The sequence below is a fragment of the Mastigoproctus giganteus genome, chromosome 13 (assembly GCF_048544385.1).
Source record: "Mastigoproctus giganteus isolate SK-2022 chromosome 13, ASM4854438v1, whole genome shotgun sequence".
Lineage (NCBI taxonomy): Eukaryota > Metazoa > Arthropoda > Arachnida > Uropygi > Thelyphonidae > Mastigoproctus > Mastigoproctus giganteus.
Genome location: NC_143587.1, coordinates 147,939,092 through 147,963,408, shown reverse-complemented (window position 1 = coordinate 147,963,408; position 24,317 = coordinate 147,939,092). Strand labels below are relative to the sequence as shown.

Below are 24,317 nucleotides of genomic sequence, written 5' to 3'. Positions count from 1 at the left end.
AAATTCCTATATATCATTGACAAAACCCCATGACCTGCCCTGGCAGCCTGTCTTCTGCATTACTCAGAAAACTTCATATCTGACTGCACAATTACTCCCAGGTCTTTTTCATTTTCTACCACCTTAAGTGTAGTACCACACAGTTGGTATGTTTCTCTGGGGTTACTTCTACCCATATGCAGTACTTTGCATTTGCCAAGGTTAAACTTCAGTTGCCACTTCTTAGCCTATCTGCCAAAATTTTCTAGATCCTGTTGCAGTAGCACGCTGCCATTACTGTCATTAACAACACTGCCAACCTTTGTATCATCTCCAAACTTAGACATTAAGCCTGATATACCTTCATCAATATCATTGATAAATATACAAAACAACAGTGGACCCAACACCGAACCCTGTGGGATTCCACTAATAACATTAGTCCACAAAGAGCAACACCCATTGATTACCACCCTCTTCTTCTCCCACTTAACCATCCTTTTATCCATTGTAGCAACTTACCCTTAATTCCATTCTGCTCCAATTTGTACAATAGTCTTCCATGTGCAACAGTGTCAAAAGCTTTCCTGAAATCCAAATATATGATATCAAAATTATTTTCTGCATCCAGTTCCTTTGTAATCACATCATAATATCCTATCAAATTTGTCAGACAAGACTTTCCCTTAACAAACCCATGCTGTGTCTGAATTATTGCTGTAGTCTTGTCTAGATGATCCTGCTTTGATACATCTGGGATACCAGATGTATCAAAGTATTTTGCAGTTGTACAAAGCATCGCTGTATTTATTTGGACATAGCAGTCATTGGGACTTGCAATGTTCATATTGTGGTAAATCAGACATTACTTTAAAAAAGATAAACCCTACATGGTTGTCTTTTGTCATTAATAGCAATAAAACAACAATATATGGATATTCTGAAAGATTTAAACAAGATAATTTGGACACTATAAAAAAAAACAAAAAAAACAGAAGCAATCAGAAAAAAATATGGACAATTTTTATTACTTTTTTTTGTTATTACTGTAATAATGGAAAAGGTTCTTTCAAATATAAATTTGGCAGTGAAATTTCTACAAAGAAAGAAAGGATTTAGTTGTTGCTCAGATAGGAACACATTTAGAAATGTTTTTTGTCACAGTAAAACAACTATGAAATGAATTTTAAATTATTTTAAAGGAAGCAACTTTTGTCACAAAAAAATGTGGTACTCAAACTGATTTTAAAAATGAAATAAAATAAATAATAAAAATATTTTATGACGCACTTCTAGAAGATCACCAATTTGAAAATTTACAGGATTGTTTCCAAGTTAATGTCATTTATAGAATAAATGACATTAACTTGGTTACAATGTCATTTATAGAATAAATGACATTGTAACCAGTCAATTAAAACACAGATTCAAGGGCTTGAAAATCATTGCCAAATTATTTTCATTTATAATACCGAAAATATTACTAAACATGACAGATGAAAAAATCTTGGGTATAGAATCAATATTCGAATGATTTATCTGAATCTTTTATCTCCTCAGTTATTATTTTTCATCAAAATGCTCCAAAAAAGGGATATATACAGAAAATTAACACAATAAGAGAATTGGTTGAACTAGCATTGGTAGCATGATATAATACGAATTACACTGAAGTGTGTTCATTAATAATTCTTTTATTGACAATTCCAGTAATTGTGGCAACAACGAACGATTATTTTTAAAGCCAAAGTTAATAAACAACTATTTAAGAAATACCATGAGTCAAGAATGACTGTCTAGCTTAGCCCTTTTAAGCATAGAAGCAGAAAAAGCAGAAAATATGGATGTGTCTCAGCTAACTAATGATTTCACTAATATGAAAGCTCATCAAAAGAAGTTCTAAACACAAATTTTTAAAGCAAAAAATAAAAGTCAACTCATATGTAGGAATATATGGCAAGTTGTTTTGTGTTAATAAAATTTATTCACTTTGCGGTTAGTTTTTACAATCTGAAACTGCTTTTGACTGATTGTTGTGATGACTGACATGTGTCGGAGCTATGGTGAGTATTAGGGTGTTTATCCCTGCCTTGCTGCTGTTTTAAAATTGGTGATTAACATGCCTAGACAGCTATGGCTAGTGTTAGTTAGGGTGTTTATCCCCCCACCCCATGCTGTTTTAAAATTTGGAAAACGAGTTCCCAATTATAGCATTTTCGTTTTTATTTTTTCTGAACAAAGAAATAAAATACTGGGAGGACGTCAATTTAGTTAATCTTTATAATCTGGTAGTCTTTATTAATCATTGTGAATAGCAATGGTTGACAAGCCTAGCCAGCTATGGTTTTGATGTTATGATAATGTTATGGTTATCCCCCCCCCTCTGCTGCATTTTTAAAATCAGAAAATGGAAAACGAGTTCCCAATTACAGCGACAAGGGGGAGATAAACACCCTAAGCCTAACAATAGCAGGCTAGACATGTCAACCATTGCTACTCGCAATAATACCTCAGAAGGAATACCATATTATAAAGACTAACTAAATTGCCATCCTTCCAGTATTTTATTTCTTTGTTCGAAAAAAGTAAAAATGAAAATGTGTCTGGTATTTTTTTGAAATAACGGGTAATATGTTAAGTTTTTTTTTTTTTTTTTGCTTTTCACCTTTCGGGGTTGGGTTACCAGGGAAGGGCAGCACCCGTGAACTGTGTTTGCATTGGAGCCAATTTGCTCTAGTTATGCCACTGCTCTCAACCCATGCATGATACTAACTAATAAAGGTTCTAATAGCTTCAATGTTTGAGGTTTTCATAAAATAAAATAAAAAATAACTTTAAGAATACCTTAAAAAATTAAATGTTCCCTACTTTTAGAAATATCCTTTTCAGGATCATTTTTTTCTTCTGCTGCCATATCTTCTACTTTGATCTGAATTTGGGCCTGAAAAAAATAGTATTTTAAATTTAAAAAAATTTGTACCTATATAATACAAATTATATTTTGTATTATATAGGTACAAATGAATACTGAGACTGATGCTGTAAGAAAAGAAATATATTACTTACAGGGCTTGCTGTTCAAACTCCTTCAAAATATCCATCTAAATTGGCTACTCCGATTGCCATCATTTGAAGGATGGCTGAAAAGTGGTTTGAGAAAGGTGCTCCAATGCATATTGTTTTAGGATTTTTGCATTATATATTTCTTGAATTGTGAAAAGATAAAGAAATCACATAGAGCATTTTTTTTTTTTTTTTTTGGTAGTTGTTGGCGCATAGGCTTCTGTGGCCATAATGTGCCATAAAACCAAGGTTTTTGCAATACTTTGATTCAAACCCGAGGCGGGAATCAAACCTGCAACCTTTGAATTGCGAGGCAGGCACTTTACCCACCTGGCTAGCCTAGTTGGCCACATAGAGCATTATCAGCTAAAAGGTATAGCACCTGTAAACTATAACAAGAAAAAAAATATATGAAAGAATAAAAAATGTTCAACTAAATATTGCTGAAAGCAAATAAAAAAATGAAGTTTCTGTTGTTAGAACAAAGAATTTACAAATCAGATACCTATATTTCTATTCATTTCCATGAATTGGCAGTATTATTTAGTAATTTTCATAATGCTATTTGCAAGAAACCTGAAAAGAGGAGTGGGAGGACCAATTTCAGACACTTCATCACAGTAATTAGTCTGCTGACTCAGCATAACTCATGCTACAATTTGGTTAAACCACTAAAAGTCAACAGTAATGAAACTCCATATTTACCTCATATGGATCTATATGACTTTCTTGCTCTTCCCAGAAGTAAAAAATAAAAATGAAAATAAAAAAAATCTTTAAAGGAGAAAATTGATATGGCAAACCACAAAATAAAATTTAATAAAGTGGTCAATTCCAAAAAACTCAAAAAACTACTTTTAAACAATGGAAGAAACAATAATAAATATATAGTTTCAGGATATTATAATATAACCTCAGTAAAATAAGTAAAATATTTTCTTTCCTACAGCAATAATATTTGAGATACTTTTTGAGACCTGATATCTTTAAAATCATATCTTGTCTTATCACTCACTCACTCACACCCATACCTGAAATAATTTACTGTCAAGTTCGCAAAAAGATTGAACAACCAAAAACAGTATTAGTCAGAATGCGATAAATGGATCCACGTGCACAAACACATTAACAGAATTTTCCTACTCTATTTTTAATTTGATTTTTGGTTGAAAGTTGTTGTTAAAAGTTGTTTCACATGTGTAAAGACATGAATTGTCTTTACACATGTGAAAAGATGAAAGGATCTTCCGCACTTTTGTCTTGAATCGGAAGTATATCATCTGCACATCTGGCCCAAAATAACATTCATATGTGCTTCTAGAAAGATGTTCATTTCAAGTTATGTTTAACATTTAATGTATATATTGAATTTTTAATTGTTATATGCAAGCATTTCATTCCCTATGCTGTATATGACTATGCTATATTACTCAAAAATAAAATACACTTTTTTTCTTTTTTTTCACAAGTATGGCATTTCAAAAGCTAATGTGCAGTGTATATGCAATATCTTAGAAATACATGAGGAGGCCAGCTGCTGACACACAATATCTTCTTTGTATTGAGACAACTGTGTACACTTGATGTGGTAGATATAAAACAATTTAATAATGAAGCCAATTCCAAAAACCACTTTTCAGAAGTTTTTAACCAATGGAAGAAACGAAAAACAAAATTTATGCAAGTTAAATATATGCCTCGCAAAGCATATATTTAACTTGCTGTGTACTGAAAAACATTTTAAAACTGTACAGTATGATTTGTATATATTTAACTCACAATTTTAATCATTAGCATTGAATTTTAATTTTGTACTCAGCAGATTCAGTTCTAAACGTTCCAAAGTCCAATTCAATGTCCACGTCATGGGGGATGGCAAATTACAAACAGGGAAAGTTGCAAGGTTGCTCTTGTGATAACCTCAAAATAGTTGTCTAAGAGGGCTCTAGTGAAGCTGGCATAGCAATAGCAGGACAACAGGTGGGTAACTAAGCACTTCCAAAGCCAAAGAAGCCAGGAAAACCAGATTGAATTCTGTGGTCAATGACAATGTCAAACAGAAAAAGGATGGCTTTGGTGATCAGGAAATGAACAGAGGAAGAAAAATGGAGTGGGTATAGTAGTGAGCTCAGAATGGAGGGAGAGAGTTGTGGAGGTTAACCAAATAAAAGACAGGATGGCGGGGATCAAGATGATGGCAGGACAGAAAGGGATCTACATTCTGCAGCTGTATGCACCATGAACAGGATACAAAAGTAGGGAATATGTTATGTTGAAGGAAGAGATGGACGGGTATTTAAAAGAAGAAGATAAAATTGTTATCGAAGATTTTAATTACAATTTGGCATAGACAGAAGTGGATATAAAAAGGTTTGGACAAATTTGGAAGAGAGAAGAAATGAAGGGGGGCAAAAGAATGTAGCACCTATGTGTGAAGAATGGACCAAGGATAGAAAACGGATGATTCCAGAAGCAGGCCAGTCACAGCTACAGAGTATATAGCTGGGAGGAGAAGCAGGTCAGTAATTGACATTATATATTGATTTAGGTCCTTGAAGCTGTTGCAGACATTCTCTCAGATATGCCAAGCTGTGCTTGGCATATCTGAGAGAATGTCTGCAACCTGGGAGTCTAAAACACTGATGTGACTGATATTTGGGTGAAACTCAAGTCAAGTGGACCAAATTTTGGTTAAGTCCAGCAGTCTATGACAGCCAAATCTTCTGCTTGCACCTTCATGATGGTGGGAGTGTTAGTAACCCTGGGTATAACCCCATGTATAAGTCCTGAAATGCAGCACACCAGATGGAGGAATGCTGCCCCTCTGTGTCGCCAGGCAATAGTAGGTGGTAGATGACTCTCACAACCAGTGCAATACCACCACTTTGTTTATTAGAGGCTTGAAGTGGAAAAACCCATGTTTAGTCTCCAGAGCAAACTCTCTCCCATCTCTTCCATCATGCAGTATGGTTGATGTCTTTTGAAGTTATGATAGACATCATGGCAAGATTCTATCTTCCTTACATTGAGGGTAAAGCTCTAAAATGGTGTTTGCAGGCCGGCTACTAGTTGGTCCATCAGACTGAACCTATTGGTAACTCTCTAGGAGGCTTCTGGATCAGCTAGTGTATAATCTTGCTCCTCTACTCTGCAAGATAGTGACTGAAGGGAGTCCAAGTAGTGTATATGGGGGAGGATTGTCAAGGCCACTTTACATAAAGGAGCACGATATATTCTTACCATGTGTAGCCATATCCAAAAATTTCATTATTTCCACACCATGTTCTCCAACTATTCTTGCTACTGAATATACCATGAATTGTCAAACTAACAGAACAAAATTATCTGCGAAAAGATTGAATTATCCAAACACTTCCTCGTTCATTTCACAAATACACATAGTCTCAGTTACAATCTCAATGATGTGGATTTTCACTTAGTCTGACAAACACAATGTACTTTTACTAACAAAATCCCAGGTATCAGTTGATTTAACTACTACTCATCTCAGTTGTCTAAATTATTTGCTGCATGATTCCTTTTGCTTAAAAGGAGGTACCAGTGCTGTATGTCCATTCTGATATTTCCTGGCACAGACTTCGTAATTTGGAATCTTCCCTTTTCAAGGTAATTTTCCTTGGTGGTTTTAATGTTCACAATTCCAGCTGGCTTCAGTCACCTAGTACATGGACCCAGACTGGTTGAGATACTGAGGCTTTTGCAATTACTAATGACCTCATACAGATTGTTTATTTACTTACCAGAATACCAGAAAATCCTAACCATGTAGCAAACAAGCTTGATCTTTTTATCACAGACAACCCTTCAGTTGAGATGAGTGGTAGCCAATGGTGACATTCTCTTGTGGCCAATCTGAACCTTGTGTTGTTTAGTATTATAAGAATGTAAAATGGGATGATCTGCAAGATTTCTTTTCTTCTTTTCCTTGGTCGGATTACTGTTTAAAAAACTTCTGATATCAACATTTGCTCAGATATTGTGTCAGTGAAATTATTCTTGTAGGCATGGAATCCTTTATTCCACACTCCATCTTAAAATCTCGTCTTTTATCTAAACCTTGGTTTTCCAATAAATGTGCTAAGGCTGTTCAAGAGAAGAATGTTGCATATCGCAATTGGCTTGTTTCCAAATCTACATCAAAGCTAGCAACAATTGTAAACCAGTTATTAATCAGTCCAAACTAGATTTTGAACAGACTACGAGTAGTAAACTTGCTTCTTGTCCAAATGGTGGCTAACCATTCTGGTATCATGTCAGAGCTAATGGCTGCAACATTTGCCTATCTCTATTCCCACCTTTGCCAAAACCAGATAGTTCTATTGCCACTTCAAAGATAAAGCTGACCTGCTAGTATCCTATTTTACTTCCGATGTGTGTATTGATGATCTTGGTATACCACCTCCCACCGTTCCTAGTACACTCCATTCAATGCCTCCTACGGTCTTCCATCAAAAGGATTTAGACAAATTTTGATGCTAAGAAAGCTCCAGGTAATGATGGTATTTCTCCACTTATTCTCAAAACTTGTTCTCCTGAACTTACTCCTCTTCTGTGTCACTTTTTATCACTTTCTTATTCCAAAGGAGTTTTTCCTTCTGCTTGGAAATTTGCTCATATCCAGCCCAGTTCCTAAAAAGGGTGATAAATCCCACCCATCCAATTATTGTCCCAGTGCAATTATTTATACTCTTTCTAAAGTAATGGAGAAATCACCAATGCTTAAACTAGCTAGAAAACTTCCTTCTGATCAATGATCGCCAGTATGGATTCCATCAGTGTTGATTCACTGATGATGTTCTGGCTTATGTTACCTATCTACAGACAAATTGAATGGAAAAGTTTGGTGAAACTCATGCAGTTGCTCTTGACATTTCAAAGGCTTTTGATTGTGTTTGGCATAAAGGTCTTCTAAATAAGCTTCCAGCTTATGGTTTGACAACTGTTTTTTTTTTGTAATTGGGTATCCAGTTTTCTCTCTGACTGCTCACTGCAGGTGATGGTAGATGGCTCTCCCTGCTAACATTTCCACTAATGCTGGTGTTCCCCAAGGTTCAGTACTCAGTTCTTTCTCCCACACTTTTCCTCTTGTATATTAATGACCTTCTTCCACTGACCGAAAATCCTATCCACAATTTTGCCGATGACAGCACATTGCATTCCATTTTCCAGTTTGAGAAACTTTGCCCGGCACAAACAACTTCACCTTTTCGAATATTCACACCAATTCGTGGAATGCTGATCTCCAAGTAATTCTTCAATGGAGCAAAGTTAACTTAGTTGATTTGTTCTTCTAAAACTCAGTCCTGTCTTATATCTCACAAAAAGTGAGATATAAGACAGATATAAGTGAGATATATATATAAAAGACTTCTACCCCTATGCTTATCTTCAACGACACTGATTTCTAGACAAGATCATATATCTCTACAGGGGATTACCCTAACTTCTAATCTCTCTCTCTTGGCATAAGCACATCACAAATATTGTTTCCTGTGCTTCTAAAAAACTGGATTTTCTCTTTTTCTCTCAGCATTACTAATCATAGACATTCCATTTCTGCTGCATGTCTTTACTATAATTACTTTCACAGGCACTGTTCTTGCTCAGTCTATGAGCATAAATTCAAAATGAGGAAGGATAGTTGCAGAATAGATGTGTGGAGGTTTGCCTTCAGCCAGCAGGTAGTTGATTGTTAGAATAAACTTCCATGTGTTATTGTGGAAGTGGTTGGTTTGAAGAAATTTAAGGAAGAACTAACTAGACAAATTATTGGATGTGATGGACAGATGTTGTGGGAAGAGTTTTTTTTTTTTTTTTTTTGTTGGTGCTGTATAAGTTTGTTTTCTTGCATCATTTGTAGGCATACTAATAATAATATATCTAAACCATAACTGGGAAAGATATTTGTATGCGATTGTGTTTTATCAGTTGTAGCTCGACCAGAAAATAGGCTACTGGTCAGTTACAGATACTATTATTACAATATATAGCAGGGCTCTATCAAGTTCCATCAATTTAATATGTTTGCAGGGAGCTTCATGATGGTTGCGGTACCAGTCCTCTTCCAGTTACAGATACTATTATTACAATATAATTTAAGAGCTTAATGATAAAATAAAAATACTGCAGGCACAGGCACACATATACACACTCAGACTGCACTACCATTAATATCCAGACACCTGCTTATATACAAATAATTTTCATTTAGAGGAAATTTAATAATCTGTGTTGAAACTTTTAGCATTTATGACAGCTTCCAATCACCACAGAACACTCTACCAGTTTTTTGTACATGTCTTCTGATAATTTCCATAACTTGGCCTTCAAAGCAACAACTGGTTTAGCTGTTTTTTGGAAGGTCTTTCCTCACATGTATGTGATGATCCAATTCACCCCAGAGGTTCTCTATAGGACTGAGATCAGAGCTCTGTGCTGACCAGTTAAACTTTTAAATGGTTATCCTCAAGCCAGTCCATCATACTCATACCTCTATTAGCAGGACAACAACACAGAGTATTGTTCTGCTGATACAGGTAAGAGCCTTTCCCAACATGCTGCCACAACACAGGTAATGCATTATTGTGCCAGGATGCCTAGATAGACTTCAACATTCAAGGTTTTGTCCAAAATTACCAATGGTAATGGGCTAAACCATTAAAAACAGCTCAAGAACATCACAATACCTTCACCACTCACAGTCTGGTAGATAGTTTTTTCCAGGAATCCAACCACCAGACTGGTAAACACTGTATTGTGACTTTTCACTCTAAAGCACAGCTTTCCATTGGTCTGGTCCAAGAACAGCAGACCCTACAGTAAGCTAGATGGCATCTGGTATTAGTCAGGGTGATAACCCATATCATGCAGCATCCTGTGCACTGTATTAGTGCTGACATTTGTCCAATCATCTCAGTGAGGGCCTGTGTGCTGCAACAATATTGACCTGCATTCTGAGCAGATGATTCTTTGCAGGGCTCTATCATGTTCCATCAATTTAATATGTTTGCAGGGAGCTTCATGATGGTTGCAGTAGCAGTCCTCTTCCATTTACAGATTACATCAATTGTTGACCTAAGGATCTTCAATGCAATTGAAATGTCACTACATACACACTGATTGCTTATGTGGCACCCTATTATCATTATGCACTGGAAGTCTCTTAACTCTATTGACTGCACCACCTTGCATTCAAAATTTACTACTGTCTCTTTGAAGTTCTATGAATATATTTATAATTGTGTCTGTCATGTGGTGTTTGGGTACAATATGTGACCACCTATAACCAGGAGATGCTTGGGTATTAATTGTAGAGGAGTGTATATATCACTGTCCAAGTCATGACTACCCTGTGTTTTAGCAATAGCCTTCCTTCCTGCCTAGTGGCACATGTTGTAGTTAGAACTGGTAAATGTGATGCAGGTTTGTAGCATGCAATCTATATGAAGTATGTAAACACGAGCAAGGAATATTATCTTATGGCCTTTGAAAAAGGGATGAATGTTGGTACAGATGTGATTACAACTGTAAAACTGCAAATCTTGTGGGTTGTTCATGGAATGCTGTAGTTAACATGTTTCAAGATTAGATAGATAGTGGGCAGATTAGCAGTCATGGTGAACATAGGCTAACCAAAAAATTTGCAACCAAAAAAGGAAATCAGCTGATCAAAAACTTTAACCAGGGAATAATCAGTAGTGTTTCCAAGACTGTGTTTCAATGAACCCTCACCCATATGGACCTTCAGAGTAGGTGCCCAGTCAAGGTAACCATACTTATGGTCACTCACTGTCAAGGGTACCTGAAGTTTGCATTTGAATGGCAGAAACAGGTGGGTGGTGGCAGTGTTTTGCTATGAGGTGTTTTCCTGGAGAATTACTTGGAGTCATCATATCCTCAGATTCCTCAGATTGGGTTGAGGTAAGAAGTGGGGTTCCCCAAGGATCAGTATTAGGACCACTATTTTTTGATTTTCATAAATGACATCGATGAAGGGATAGAGGGCATGATGTCTAAATTTGCAGATGATGTAAAGATTGGTAGAGTAGCTAATGATCACTGTCAAGCAGAGCTTCTTCAGCATGACCTAGATAGACTTCAGGAATGGTCAGAAAAATGGCAGCTATGCTTTAATCCAGCAAAGTGTAAGGTATTGCGCCTTGGAAATAGTAACCCCAAAATAACTTATACACTTGGCATAGTTGAACTAAAGCCGGTAGTGGAGGAAAGAGACTTGGGTATTATGATACGGTCAGATGAAGTTCTCCGAGCATTGTAGAATGGTTGCAAGGAAGGCCTATGGTGTCCTATAAATGATTTATTGAACAATTGCTAGTAGAGATAAGGATGTTATAATCCCATTATACACGGTGTTTCAAAAGTGATAGTCAATAATTTAAAGGTGAAGTGTGAAGACTACAATATGCAACAAAAGGCTAGTAAACATGGGTCCTTAAGTGAATGAATTGTTTTCGAGATATTGCACATTTCTAGTTGGGATCCACCACTGACTTGTTTGTTTAGGTTAGGTTATGCTCATTCTCTCCCTTTCTCCTCTCTCAATGCTCTCAGATGTAGCAGGCATACTAGTACTTATCAAAATTATTAAAAAGGATAGTCAACAATGAAAGAGGTTACAGCAACGAAGAGTATGCGGACATGCACTTCATGTATGGTAAAGCCAATGGCAGTGCACTTGAGGCTGCATGTTTGTACCAAGAAGCATTTCCCCACTGAAGGCAGCCCGACAGGGTACATGAACGCTTTACAGAACATGGGTGCTTCGCACATGGAGTATGTGCAGGTAGGCCCAGAAGCATAACACCTGATGTTGAGGAAAGGGTGTTAGAAAGTACAGAACAAAATCCAGGAATTTCGACAAGGAGGATTGCTCTGCAAGAGCGTGTACTGAGTCATAGCAGTGGGTGGCAAATATTACATCACCAATTACTGCACCCCTACCATATTCAGTGTGTACAAGGTCTCAGCAATACAGACTACCCTCCCATAGTGAACTTTTGCCAATGGATGCAACAACAGTGTGTCCTGAACCCCAATTTTTAAACAAAATTTTGTTCGCTGACAAAGCTGGGTTTACTCATGACGGTATTTTTAATTTTCATAACTGTCACGTTTGGTCCAGAGAAAATCCTAATGCAATTCATGAATCATGACATCAGCGTTTCTCACTGAATGTCTGGGCAGGACGACTACTAGGAGACTGTCTAATTGGACTACACTTTCTGCCAAACAGGCTAACAGGAGAGCGTACCTTCAGTTCCTGCAGAATGTTCTTCCAGACCTCCTTGATGATGTTCCACTTCAGCAACACCAGAAAATGTGGTTTATGCATGATGGTGCACCGGCACATTTTGCTCGAGTTGTGACTCGGTATCTAACTAGAAGATATGGTCAATGGTGGATAGATAGAAGTGGGCCTGTAATGTGGCCTCCCAGATCACTAGACTTAAATCCTATGGATTTTTGTATCTGAGGTCATATAAAAAGCTTGGTGTACACTTCTGACATTAACACATTTGAGAAACTGCAGCATCAGGCTGAAGGAGCCTTTTCAGCAAATCAGAAATGACCCAGGAATGCCTGAGAGGATTCACAACTCAATGCAGAGAAGACTACAAAGCTGTGTACAGATGCAAGGACAGAATTTTGAACACCTTTTGTAACATCCTGTAACATGCAACATCTGTAAAATCCTGTAGTGTTGAAACCAAAAATTAAAAATGTATTATCTTATGTTTAATAAAACCATCCTTAGCAAAGGATTCACAGCTTTTTGCTAAACTAGTGCTCCCATAGTCAGTGGCGGATCTTAACAGAAAATGTGCATTATCTCGAAAACGGTTCATTTGCAGCCCGATGTTCACTGGGACTTTTTTGCTTATTTTAGTTTGTACTTTTCACCTTTAAATTATTGACCATCATTTCTTAAACACCCTGTATAAGGCTATTGTTAGACTACACTTAGAATACTGTGTTCAAGTATAGAGACCGCACCTAAAGAAAGATATTGTGCTTCTTGAAAGGGTCCAAAGACGGGTAACTTGCCTGATAAGATCAGCAAAAGGGCATCCATATTAGGAAAGACTTCGAATGTGTTGGTTGCAGAGCTTAGAAACCAGACACCTTAGAGGAGACTTGATTGAGGTGTTTAAGACTCTGAGAGGAATAATCAAAATGAATGAGGACGAAATTTTCACGGGTATAAATGATTCTAGAAGAAGGGGCCATGATTTCAAGTTACGGTAGGTGATGTTTAGACTGGATTGCAGGAAGTTTTATTTTAGCCAGCAAGTTATAAATTACTGGAATAAGTTACCTACATGGGTGGTAGAGGTTGCCAGTTTGAGGAAATTCAAAGCTCAGATGGGTAATTACCTACAGAAGGAGGGAAATGCATAGGTTGTCCATTTCCTTTTCTCTTATTAATTATTATTATTTTTTAAAAATTTTCTTCTTATTATTATTATATTTTTATTCTTATTAATTTATTTTTTGTTATTTTATTTTTATTTTTATTATTTTTTTATTTTATTTATTTATATATTTTTTGGCTGGTGCAGCATAAGCTTCTTTGGGCCATGTGGCCAGTGCTAATACTATCACTAGACTGTACTCTGAATGCTTAAAGTTACCTATTCATCGTGGCTGAACAAGACAATCCCTTCAGGGTGTCTTCCTGGATAGTATAGGTTATGTTCCAGCAAGATAATGTGCAATGTCATGTTGCTGGTATTGTTTGAAAGTAATGCGCTGAACATGAAAGTGACTTTTAGATGCTACCTTAGATGGCAAATTTTCCAGATATGAATCTTGCAGAACATCTCTGGATTACGTGGATCAACAAATCCAGTATCCCGATCCTCTATCATGAACTATCCTGGCAACATGGAATAATAATACCTCTTGCAATATTTAGAGGCCTTATACAGTCTATGACTTTCTATGTGGCAGCAGAAATGGTGGCAAGGGGAAGCCATACCCACTATTAGGTAGGTGGTTGCAATGTGTGTGTGTGTGTGTGCACGCGCGCACACACACACACACACATGTAGGACCCACAGTAATGACCTGTGATGCTGTACAGACAAGAAAAAGTAGGTGCATTTCTGGATATTTCCAATGATGTGGGAAGGATGAAAAGAAGGAAATGTGTATTGAATAAAAAAATTATTTCTAATGCAAAAATTAAAGGTAAATTACACGTTATAAATTATATTACATAAATCAAGTACAAATTAATGGTCAAATATGCAAGAAGGTTTAAGATGTACGTAAGAATGCCAAAAATATAGCAATGAGTATAAAATGAAGAATTTGCAAGATCTAAAGGGCGGGGATATATATTGAGACAATAATTTACATTTATACCATAAAAAGTTAAATTATTGTTTCTTATATAACATTACACAATTTTCCTTTTTACTTATATTGCTTTATACATACATATATATATTTGTGCCAAGGTCCTCTTTTCGGAGGTTGGGCTATACCCTCCTATGAAGGGGAACAAAGAACTAGTTCTTTGTTCTTTTTTTCAGTGTACTGCTCTATGTTTCCATAATTTTTCAATATTTTGCCCCAGTTCTATTCTTTGCCTTATTTATTGCATCATTATACCTTCTAGCATACTACCAATTACTCCCTTTACATTCATAACATGCAGTTAGGACAGATGATAATTAAGATTAAGATTATTAAATTAACTTTATCTATATAATTGACATTCTGTATATTTCAATTATATTGATTAATTTGCATTCAGTACATAGCATAAGGAGAACTATTCTAGCCTATTAAGTTTTAAATGTATCCCTGTACAATTACTAAATTTCATTGGTCTGGATGTACAAATCACAATGTCTTGAATGGACTGTCAAGGTTGTGATACCCCTGACAATGTTCACTACAATAATAGATCCTCTTGTCTTTTCAACACTGATGTTTAAAATGTATCCTATCTGTGGCCTTTTAATACTAAATTTTTTTAAAGTGTTTGTTATTCTCCTTTCCTTTGCAAAAAAAATGCAATATTTCTTTAAACCATTGTCATTCTGATACTATGGCTATGATCTATCTTATGGTATATCTCTTGTATATCTTTGGTTTTATTTATTTATTTACTTTTTATCATTGTTTTTCTACTGTTCTAGCAGTGTAGTTGGCAGGAGCTCTCCCCCTCAATCTTGAAGCCATTTGCTACGGTTTTTCCACCATCTGAGCAAAGGAATTCCTACCATGATCTTGGATATTTCCATTGATGTGACTAACAGTATTTTGCAGGAGAGGAAGAACGTCAACTCTCAGCTCCTCCAAATTTGGCAATGATGCTGGGATGACACTACTAAAGATGCAACTACCAAAATATTCTTATCACAAGTCATTACGACCTATCCTAAATCTCTACTGGGTTCATGCTCATTCCTCCTGATGGGACATGGATCCCTAAAATAAAAGCTTTCCGGCCTCAGTATCATTGAAGACTCCCTCTGTACATGTGGTGGGATGAAGGATTGGGAGCACTTGATCTATTCTGCCCTCAGTATGAAGACTTTAGAGCTAATCTCATAACCACTGTCCACATCCTCCCTACTGGGAGGTTGTTGTTGTTGTTTGGTTTTTAGGAGCATTAGCAACTAAGGCCATATTGCTCCAGGGATATGTGATGGTCATTCCCTGACCTTTCCGCATACTCCGTATTTGGTGGCTCATGGGCTCGAACCCCGGTCTAATCAAGAAGCATGTGCTATGCACTGCTGCTCCTGCCCACCTGGCTATGGAGGCGCCTCCCTACTGCGAGGATGTGGACAGTGGTTACTAATCAGAATACAAATTCATTCATGAACAAGAATACTATAATGCCCTATCTCACTTTGCCTGATGCAGCAACCTTCTGAGGATCACAGTCAGCACAGCTAACCCTCTTACTCTGTTATATGGCTAACCTTGGCTGTCTTACCAGGCTCTCTGCCTTCAGCTGTTTGCCCTAACTTCACTGGACCTGACTGACACGCATGGTGTTCAGTTTTCTGGATATTATTTCTGCTTAGGAATGCCACCATGTGACTTGACTACTGACACCGCCATCTGTGGGGTGGGATTTCTTCCCTACGCAGATTTCTGACATCATTTATCGATGATATAGGATCACTAGTGCTCCCACAGCACAGGATGCCACCTCCTATCACATGGGACACCCTGTTTGCCCATGTCATATTCTTTGGATATCCCTTATCCCTGCTCCATCTAGGCTTGGTTAGCTCTTAGGGTGGCTGCCTCCTCTACAACCACCACACTGTCCTCCTTCTTTGCTCCTTCCTTTACCTATACCCCTGTGCTCATTCTTTAACTATTTTTTTCTTTTTTTTTTTTTTTAAGGACCTGCCATGAAATATTTATTCCACTCTGCGGCAGAGTATCAATGCCTCTCTACTGCTTGGCCTACTTCCACATGGTGAATGATTGGCAATGTGAGCTCTATAGCTAAATGACCAGAAGAACAACATAACCCCACAGCCCACACTCACACAAACCATGCTTTGTGTGAGTGTGGAGAACTCTGTAGAGGCCACACATTTCTGGCCTCTACAGAGTTCTGTATGCCTCAAGAGAAACACGCAGAGTTGGTGGCAACCATCAGTGCCTCTTGCCAAACAGCACAATTATGCTCACATTAGAGCAGCAAAGCATATGATCCAAAAAGCAATGAGGATGTCCTTACTCAGAGCTGGAAAGCCTTATTGCAAGGAGTATCTATGTGATATATACATGCACCTGGCTGTAACTGGACATACACTACCACAGCAGATGTTTTATTTGTGCTGGGTGGGGGGGGGAGAGAAGATATTAAAATTTTGATGGACAAGTTTGAGTGCTTGAAGAAAACAGTCATTGCTATCAAAGGAATTAAATCAGGGACTCATTAAGTACTTAGTTGCCCACCTCAACACTAAAGCCTATGTACCTGGTTGCACAGTGTGACTACCATGGGTAGAATACACCAGTTGCACAGAAGGCAGTTAATCTTCGTGACTCTACAATCAAGGAAATAGGATATGGTGCTGTACTGATATAGGAAATAAGATATATATTCTTATTTATGTAATAAAGATAGGTGGAATAGGATCAGGCTATGTCTCATAAGATAATTGTTCTATAGTATCACTTTGTGATACTGATTGTTCTATAGTATCACTTTGTGATACTGATTGTTTGTTTGTTTGTTTATTATTTAGTTTTTAGGAGCATTAGCAACTAAGGCCATATTGCTCCGAGATATGCAGTGGTCATTCCCTGACCTTTCCGCATACTCCGTATTTGGTGGTGACGGGCTCGAACCCCAGTCTAATCAAGAAGTGTGTGTTACGCACTGCTGCTCCTTCCCACCTGGCTATGAAGGCGCCTTGTGTTGCGATACTGAGAAAACAGTTATCTTTTAAGGTCATATGACAGTATCACAAAAAGGTGATGCTGTTGTATCACCTACTGAATTATGAACATTTTTCATAATAATAATAATGATGATGATAATGATGTACTAAAGATATTATACAAAGATCTTTGAAGCTTCTGGTGTTATTGAAGTGGGCAGCTTGAATAAATTTAAGGAAGATTCAGACAAAGTATTAGAAGGAACGTACAGGCGATGTAGGGTTTTTTTTTTTTTTTGGCTGATGCTATATAAGCTGGCATCCCTGTATCATTTTCAATCTTAATCTTAAATGTTCAATCTTAAATCTTTCAATCTTAAACGTTCAACCCATGATGTTGTTAAACATGGGTTGAACATCAGACACTTTACTTCACAGGTATGAAGTAATATTAACAAAAAGCCACAAGTTATGCTCAAATATTAAAGTGTCTGGAATTTTGGCAAGACACTATAGAAGGGAGTTTATGTTGAGTGTCTTCTCAATTACTTCAGCCCTGGTAAGACTATGCATGCCTCGAAGTAGAATATTTTCTCATCATGGCCTGCACTTGTTATAGAGGGACTGTTTTAACAAGGATGGGTTACCCATAAATGTGTAGCCCATAAAAGAGGAGAAATAAAGAAATAGAAAAGGTGCAAGAATAATATTTACAAATGCTAACCAGGCAGTGCTATGTGTGTGTGTTACAAAATTACTAGTTTGGGGTAGGGGTTACACATACTAATAATTTAACAACAGCAGACAAAAGCAGAAAGATACAACTGATCCATACATTACTTCCATTATGAAATGCAGTAGCCTGAAAAGTGGGGGGGGGAGACTTGAGAGTAAGGTATCAAATGCTGACTTACAGGTATAACAGAAACATATCACTCTGATTTTATTCTTTATATACAACAACAAAAATTACATCAGAATATGTTATTAAAAACTATTTACAGGCAGCAGTATTACTCTCATACTGTTTGTATTGACCATTCTCAACAGTTACAATAAAGTCTCACAAAGGAAATGGGTGCAAATAATAAATATGACATCATATACTTAGATTTCAGTAAAGCTTCTGATACTGTACATGTGCAATTGTTGTACGAGCAGTCATAAATGTGGTACCCCCCACTTATCAGTTTGACATATACAGAGTCATGTGGTTAAGTGTGAGGGTGAATTAGCATACATATTTGAGTGGAATGATTCATGCCTGTGTGGCTGCTAAATATGAATAACAGATGTATCCATTGCCAAAATGATCAATTGTAAACACTTTGAACCTAGTGATTGTACCAGAATATAAAATAAACATACTAAAGTATGTATTAATTTCAAGTTTGTTTTCTAAGTTGATACAAAGGTGGCCAAAGTGGATAATGACAGTAATCAGGGTATGCTAGGTCAGGAAGACTTAGATAATCTTGGCAGATGAGTTAAAATATGGAAACTGATAAATACAAGGTCTAATATTGATAAACATAAAGTTTAATAGTGATAAATGCAAAGTTCTACATTTGGTAACCCTAGAATGATATAATTCTATCTTATTTGGTAATCACAGAATAATATGATTTGAGTAGCTGTACAACTACCTCTGCCAAATATCATGTACAGGCTGTCTAGCATGACATTTTCTGAGCAGTTCAAACTGGCTACTATAACAACAGACGGGGATTCTGTCAATGATATACTGTAAATTTGACAGCAAAAATGAAGAGGTGATTATCCTGTTGTACGTGGCAATGGTAAGGCCATATCTGAAATAATGCATGGCGGCTTGGAAACCACATATTTGGAAGGACACAGTCTGTTGGAAAGGGTGCAGAGAAAAGCACCAAGATTAGTTTGGTCACAAAAGGATATCAAATACTGTATTTCTCTACGGTTCACCTAATTCAAGTATATAATTATTTTAAAATGTTAAGTAAACTAAGTGCTGACACCTTTACTTTTTCAGAGATCACACTTACAAACCACTGGCATAAATTTAAATAGAAAAGAAAAATTACAAAGTGCAGTTACACTTTGTAATTTTATTCTTTAGTGTTGACATTTCTAAGGCTTTTGGTGATGTTTTGCATACAGCATTTTTAAACAGGCTTCATCTTATTATTTGTATTTTTTTTAGCAATTAGTAGCCGTTTTTTTTTTTTTTAATTTTTAACTGCTCCATAGGTGATAGAGCAGTTAAAAAAATTAAATCACATAAAGTTATGTTCTTATGTGATTATTCTTATTATATTCAATAACCTACACAATAGGCATAACTGGTCATAAGTAAAATCTATTGATGGAATGTTTTGTGGCCACCAGCCATACAGCACGCTGTGCCCAGATTTTCTTGGGGGGGGGGGTTCCATCTCTTTATTGGAAAAGAAACTAACCCCTTTAGTACATCCACAGTGTATATCTTTTTGTTTACATTAAGGTGACTAAGATGGTCTGAAACAGTATTTAAATTCTATACAGTGGGACCAAGTGATGATGTTACCAACAGCAAATTCAAAATGGAAAACATTCAAAGAATTTATCTTGGAAGCTACTAGGCTTTACATACCAACTAAGAAATATTTTTCAAGGTTTAGGCCTAAATGGATGTCAGATGAACTAATGAGACATATGGCAGAGAAGAAAAATGCATGGATACATATAAATTAACGGGTGACATGGAAGCCTATGATAGATATAAGTTAGTCCAAGTCACAAAAGAGATTAGGCAGGCAAGGGCAGATTATGAGAAATCCTTGGCAAAGGATGCAAAGAAAAACAGAAAACAGTTCTTTACCTATGTAAACTCTAGAAGGAATGGGATGAAACAGATTGGTCCACTGGATATTGATGGTTCAACTGTTGATGCTCCTGCTCAGGTCGCTAACAAACTAAACGAGTGTTTTACATCTACATTCACACATGAGGAGTTATTCAGGAAGGGGAATTCCAGAGGAGAAGTAAACTCTGGCAGTGAGCTAGATGATTTTGTAATAACTAAGAGGAATGTGGAGGGAGGAGAAATCGTTCAGGATAAACATTAAAAAAAGACACCCGGAGTGGATGGGATCTATCCTGTTATATTAAAGGAGGCAGCAAAGGAAGTAAGCAAACCCTTAGCCATAATTATGAGAGCTTCTTTGGACTCAAGGGAGGTACCCATAGACTGGAGATGTGCAAATGTGACCCCAATTCACAAAGGAGGATCAAAAGCTGACACAAGTAATTATAGCCTGTGAGTTTAACTGCTGTTCAAGGGAAATTAATGGAGGCACTGGTTAAAGAAGCACTACAGGATCATCTAGACAAGACTTCAGTTATAGTTCGGACACAGCATGGTTTTGTTAAGGGAAAGTCTTGCCTGACCAATTTGATTGGATACTATGATGCAGTTACAAAAGAACTGGATGCAGGGAATAACTCTGATATTATATATTTGGATCTTAGAAAGACTTTTGATTCTGTTCCACATGGAAGACTGCTGCACAAATTGGAGCAGTGTGGCATTGGAGGCAAATTTCTGCTATGGATAAAGGGATGGTTAAGGGGAAGAAGACAGAGAATGGTAATCAATGCACACTGCTCATTGTGGACTAATGTTATTAATGGAGTCCCTTAGGGTTCATTGTTGGGTCCATTATTGTTTTCTGTATTTATAAATGATACTGATGATGGTATATTTATGATGGTATATCAAGCTTAATGTCCAAGTTTGCAGATGATACAAAGGTTGGCAGGGTTGTTAAGGACATTACTGACAGTATGCTGCTGCAACAGAATCTGGAAAGGTTGAGCAGATGGGCTGAGAGGTGGCAAATGAAGTTTAACATTGACAAATATAAAGTACTACATATGGGAAATAGTAACCCCCAGAGGAACATATCAATTCTGTGGTACTACACTGACAGTGTTAGAGAATGAAAAGTACCTGGGAATAATTGTGCAGGCAGATATGAAGTTTTCTGAGCAGTGCAGACTGGCTGCAAGAATAGCTCATGGTGCCTTGTCAATGATATAAAGGAATTTTTCTAGCAGGGATAAGGAGGTGATTATTCCCTTGTGTAAGGCAATGGTCAAGCCACACCTTGAGTAGGATGTAGAGCTGCTGAAAAAGCTTAAGTTTTGCAAATTACAGTGTCTGGAGACTAGGCACCGGCGAGGTGATCTGATAGAGGTGTATAAAGACTTGAATGGTTTGAGTATGCTCGATGCCGATGGGATTCTTCCACTTGCTCAGAATAATCACCTGAGAGGGCATAAATTCAAATTGAGGAAAGACAAATGTAGGATAGATGTGCGGAAATTTGCCTTTAGCCAGTGGGTAGTTGGTTGGTGGAACAGATTTCCATCCCTTGTTGTGGAAGTTGATAGCCTAAATAAACTTAAGGCTCAGCTGGACAGGTATTTCGAACGAACGGAGGGTTGAAATGGGAGTGGGTTTTTTTTTTTTTTTTTTGTTGGCTGATGCTGCATAAGCTTGCTTTCTTGCATCATATGCCTCTACTAATGCTAATGCTAATTATAAACCAAACACGTTATCTTTGCAAAGTTTATAACACATGGAAAACTTCCATATACGTCTTATGAAACATCGTCATATTTTTTTTGGAATTTATCACACAGAGTAATACTCTGTGATTTACCCTACACCTCATGCTCTCATAGACGCCCATCAGAACACTGAGTTGGCACCTACATAAGACATAAACCTTCTACATATTTTATGCAATGTGGATTAGCATATCTGATGGCCAATCTGGTAACTAGCTAGTATTAGCCAATCCTTGAATGAAAATCAACAGAAATCCACAGATTTTTTTAAAACTTAACAGGGAAATAATAGTTTTTTTTTTTTTTTTAGCAAAAGATACGAAAAAATTATCTTACAATGCTAGAGATGGAATTCAAATTCCATCTTTTTTAAAACAGTACAAGTTTAAAAACTTTTAAATATGAAGGCACTCAAAAATTTGAATCCAAGCCATCTTTGATGTTTTTCTTCTTTAAAAATATGAATTACATTCATAATATCCTTATGGATTATGAAAGAATTTTACAGATATTTCGCTTCTCAGTTAATATTTCAGTATAAAAGCAATCAATTTAAACTGTGTAACCAAATTTAGGTTTTACTTTTTCCAATTCCAATAATCCCACAACTGAATGTGCAAAAGAAACTTTAAATTTCTTATCTATTAAATTACTTATAACATTTTTGGGCAAGAAATTAATTTATCAGCAAAAAATTATTATGATATAATCTTTTCTGTTTAATTATTTTTAGTATTAATCTTATTTCTAAAAGTTTTACACTTGAAAACTTACCATTTTTTCCACTTTTCCTCTTTGTCTATGAAAAAACAGAATAAAAATTTAGTAAAGGCACCTTTAAATAGCACTTTGATTCAGCTCAATATTATGCTTGAGGTACAATCATTTCTGGATCTTAAAAATTTTTTTCTTAATTATTCTGGATAGGAAGAATAAAACTTTTGGGCTGGAAGCCTCAATCCATTATACAATTCAAACTATGACATTTAGTGCAAATGCATCATTACCATAGTTCAATTTAAGACCTCAGTTTGTCTTAAAGTTCAACTATGTAGTAATTATGCAATTGCGCTAAATAATATCATAGTCTGGATAGGGAGGTAAAATGGCAATGTTCTTTTAAATGAAATTAGCCTATTAGCCCACCAGCAGGTATGCTGAACTACGTTCACCTCATCCTCTAAATTTAAATGTTAAAATATCTATTAGAATTATGTCAGTGCAAATTATAAAGTGCATATCACTGATTATTTCTTAATTGGAAAATTATAGTCATAAAATATCCACAGAGGATCTGTGTCCATGTATAAAATCCATCAAACACCTGCTCTTGCATTTGCAGTACAGTTTTGGTTGCAACTTCTGTTATTCTACATCACTGCACACTGCAAGTGGGGTACACAGGAAATAATTTCGTTGGAAAATAAGACTGTGATCTGCAGCATATTAAAGTATTTCTTGTTATTTTTTTCAAAATACAAAGGGGCATTCAATAAGTTATCTACCTAAGGTACTTCCTATAGTTATATTTCAATGATTCATGATTTATCATGTTCCTACATATCTCAACTTGAATTATACTAATTTTGATCTACTATGTTTTTAGGTTGTGCTGCTGTAACTGAAAGAAGGAAGACATCTGTATCAAATTATGGATTTGCTGAAATTGGAGCATCGTTAAGTCATCAAGTTTCTCACCAAAGAAGAAAATGGGCCAAAGGCCATTCATGAAACACTCTTGGCTGTGTATGGCAACAGTGCACCTTCAGAGTACCAGGTGAAATTCTTGTCAAAACGATTCTAGTGTGGCAGAGAGTCCATCGAAGATGATTCACATTAAGAAGGCCTGTGGCAAATATCACTCCAGAAATGTGCCAAGTTGTGGAAACCCTTGTGCTGAATGACAGACATTTAAAAAAGGTGTCCCAAATCACTTGGGAATGTGACATATCTGAGGGAACAGTTATAACCATCCTCCATGAACATTGGGGATGACCAAGGTCAGTGCAAGGTGGGTCCCCAGATTTCTGATCCCTGTGCAGAAGCTATTCAGAGTATGGTTTGTGAGGAGAATTTATTGAAAGGATACTGAAACTTTCACCTCCAGAATTGTTACAGTGATGAAACATGGGTTCATCACTGGGATCCTGAGACCAAGCAAGAATCAATGCAATGGAAGTACAAGGGTTCTCTCCCACCCAAAAAAATTTTGGAAACAATTTTCAGCTGGCAAGATTATGGCCACTATTTTTTGGGATGCTGAGAGAATTTTGT

At 36.5% G+C, this 24,317-nt stretch overlaps 1 protein-coding gene across 1 annotated transcript in view; it reads right to left on the bottom strand.

Moving 5' to 3' along the window:
• LOC150076513 (muscle calcium channel subunit alpha-1-like) overlaps positions 1–24,317 on the bottom strand; it is a 1,171,392-nt gene that overhangs the window by 643,708 nt on the left and 503,367 nt on the right. Inside the window, exons 16-17 of the mRNA XM_090387375.1 lie at positions 22,818–22,842; positions 2,848–2,920 (exon numbers count right to left, since the gene is read on the bottom strand). Coding sequence (XP_090243501.1) covers positions 2,848–2,920; positions 22,818–22,842 — 98 coding nt within the window. The remainder of the gene's footprint in view (positions 1–2,847; positions 2,921–22,817; positions 22,843–24,317) is intronic.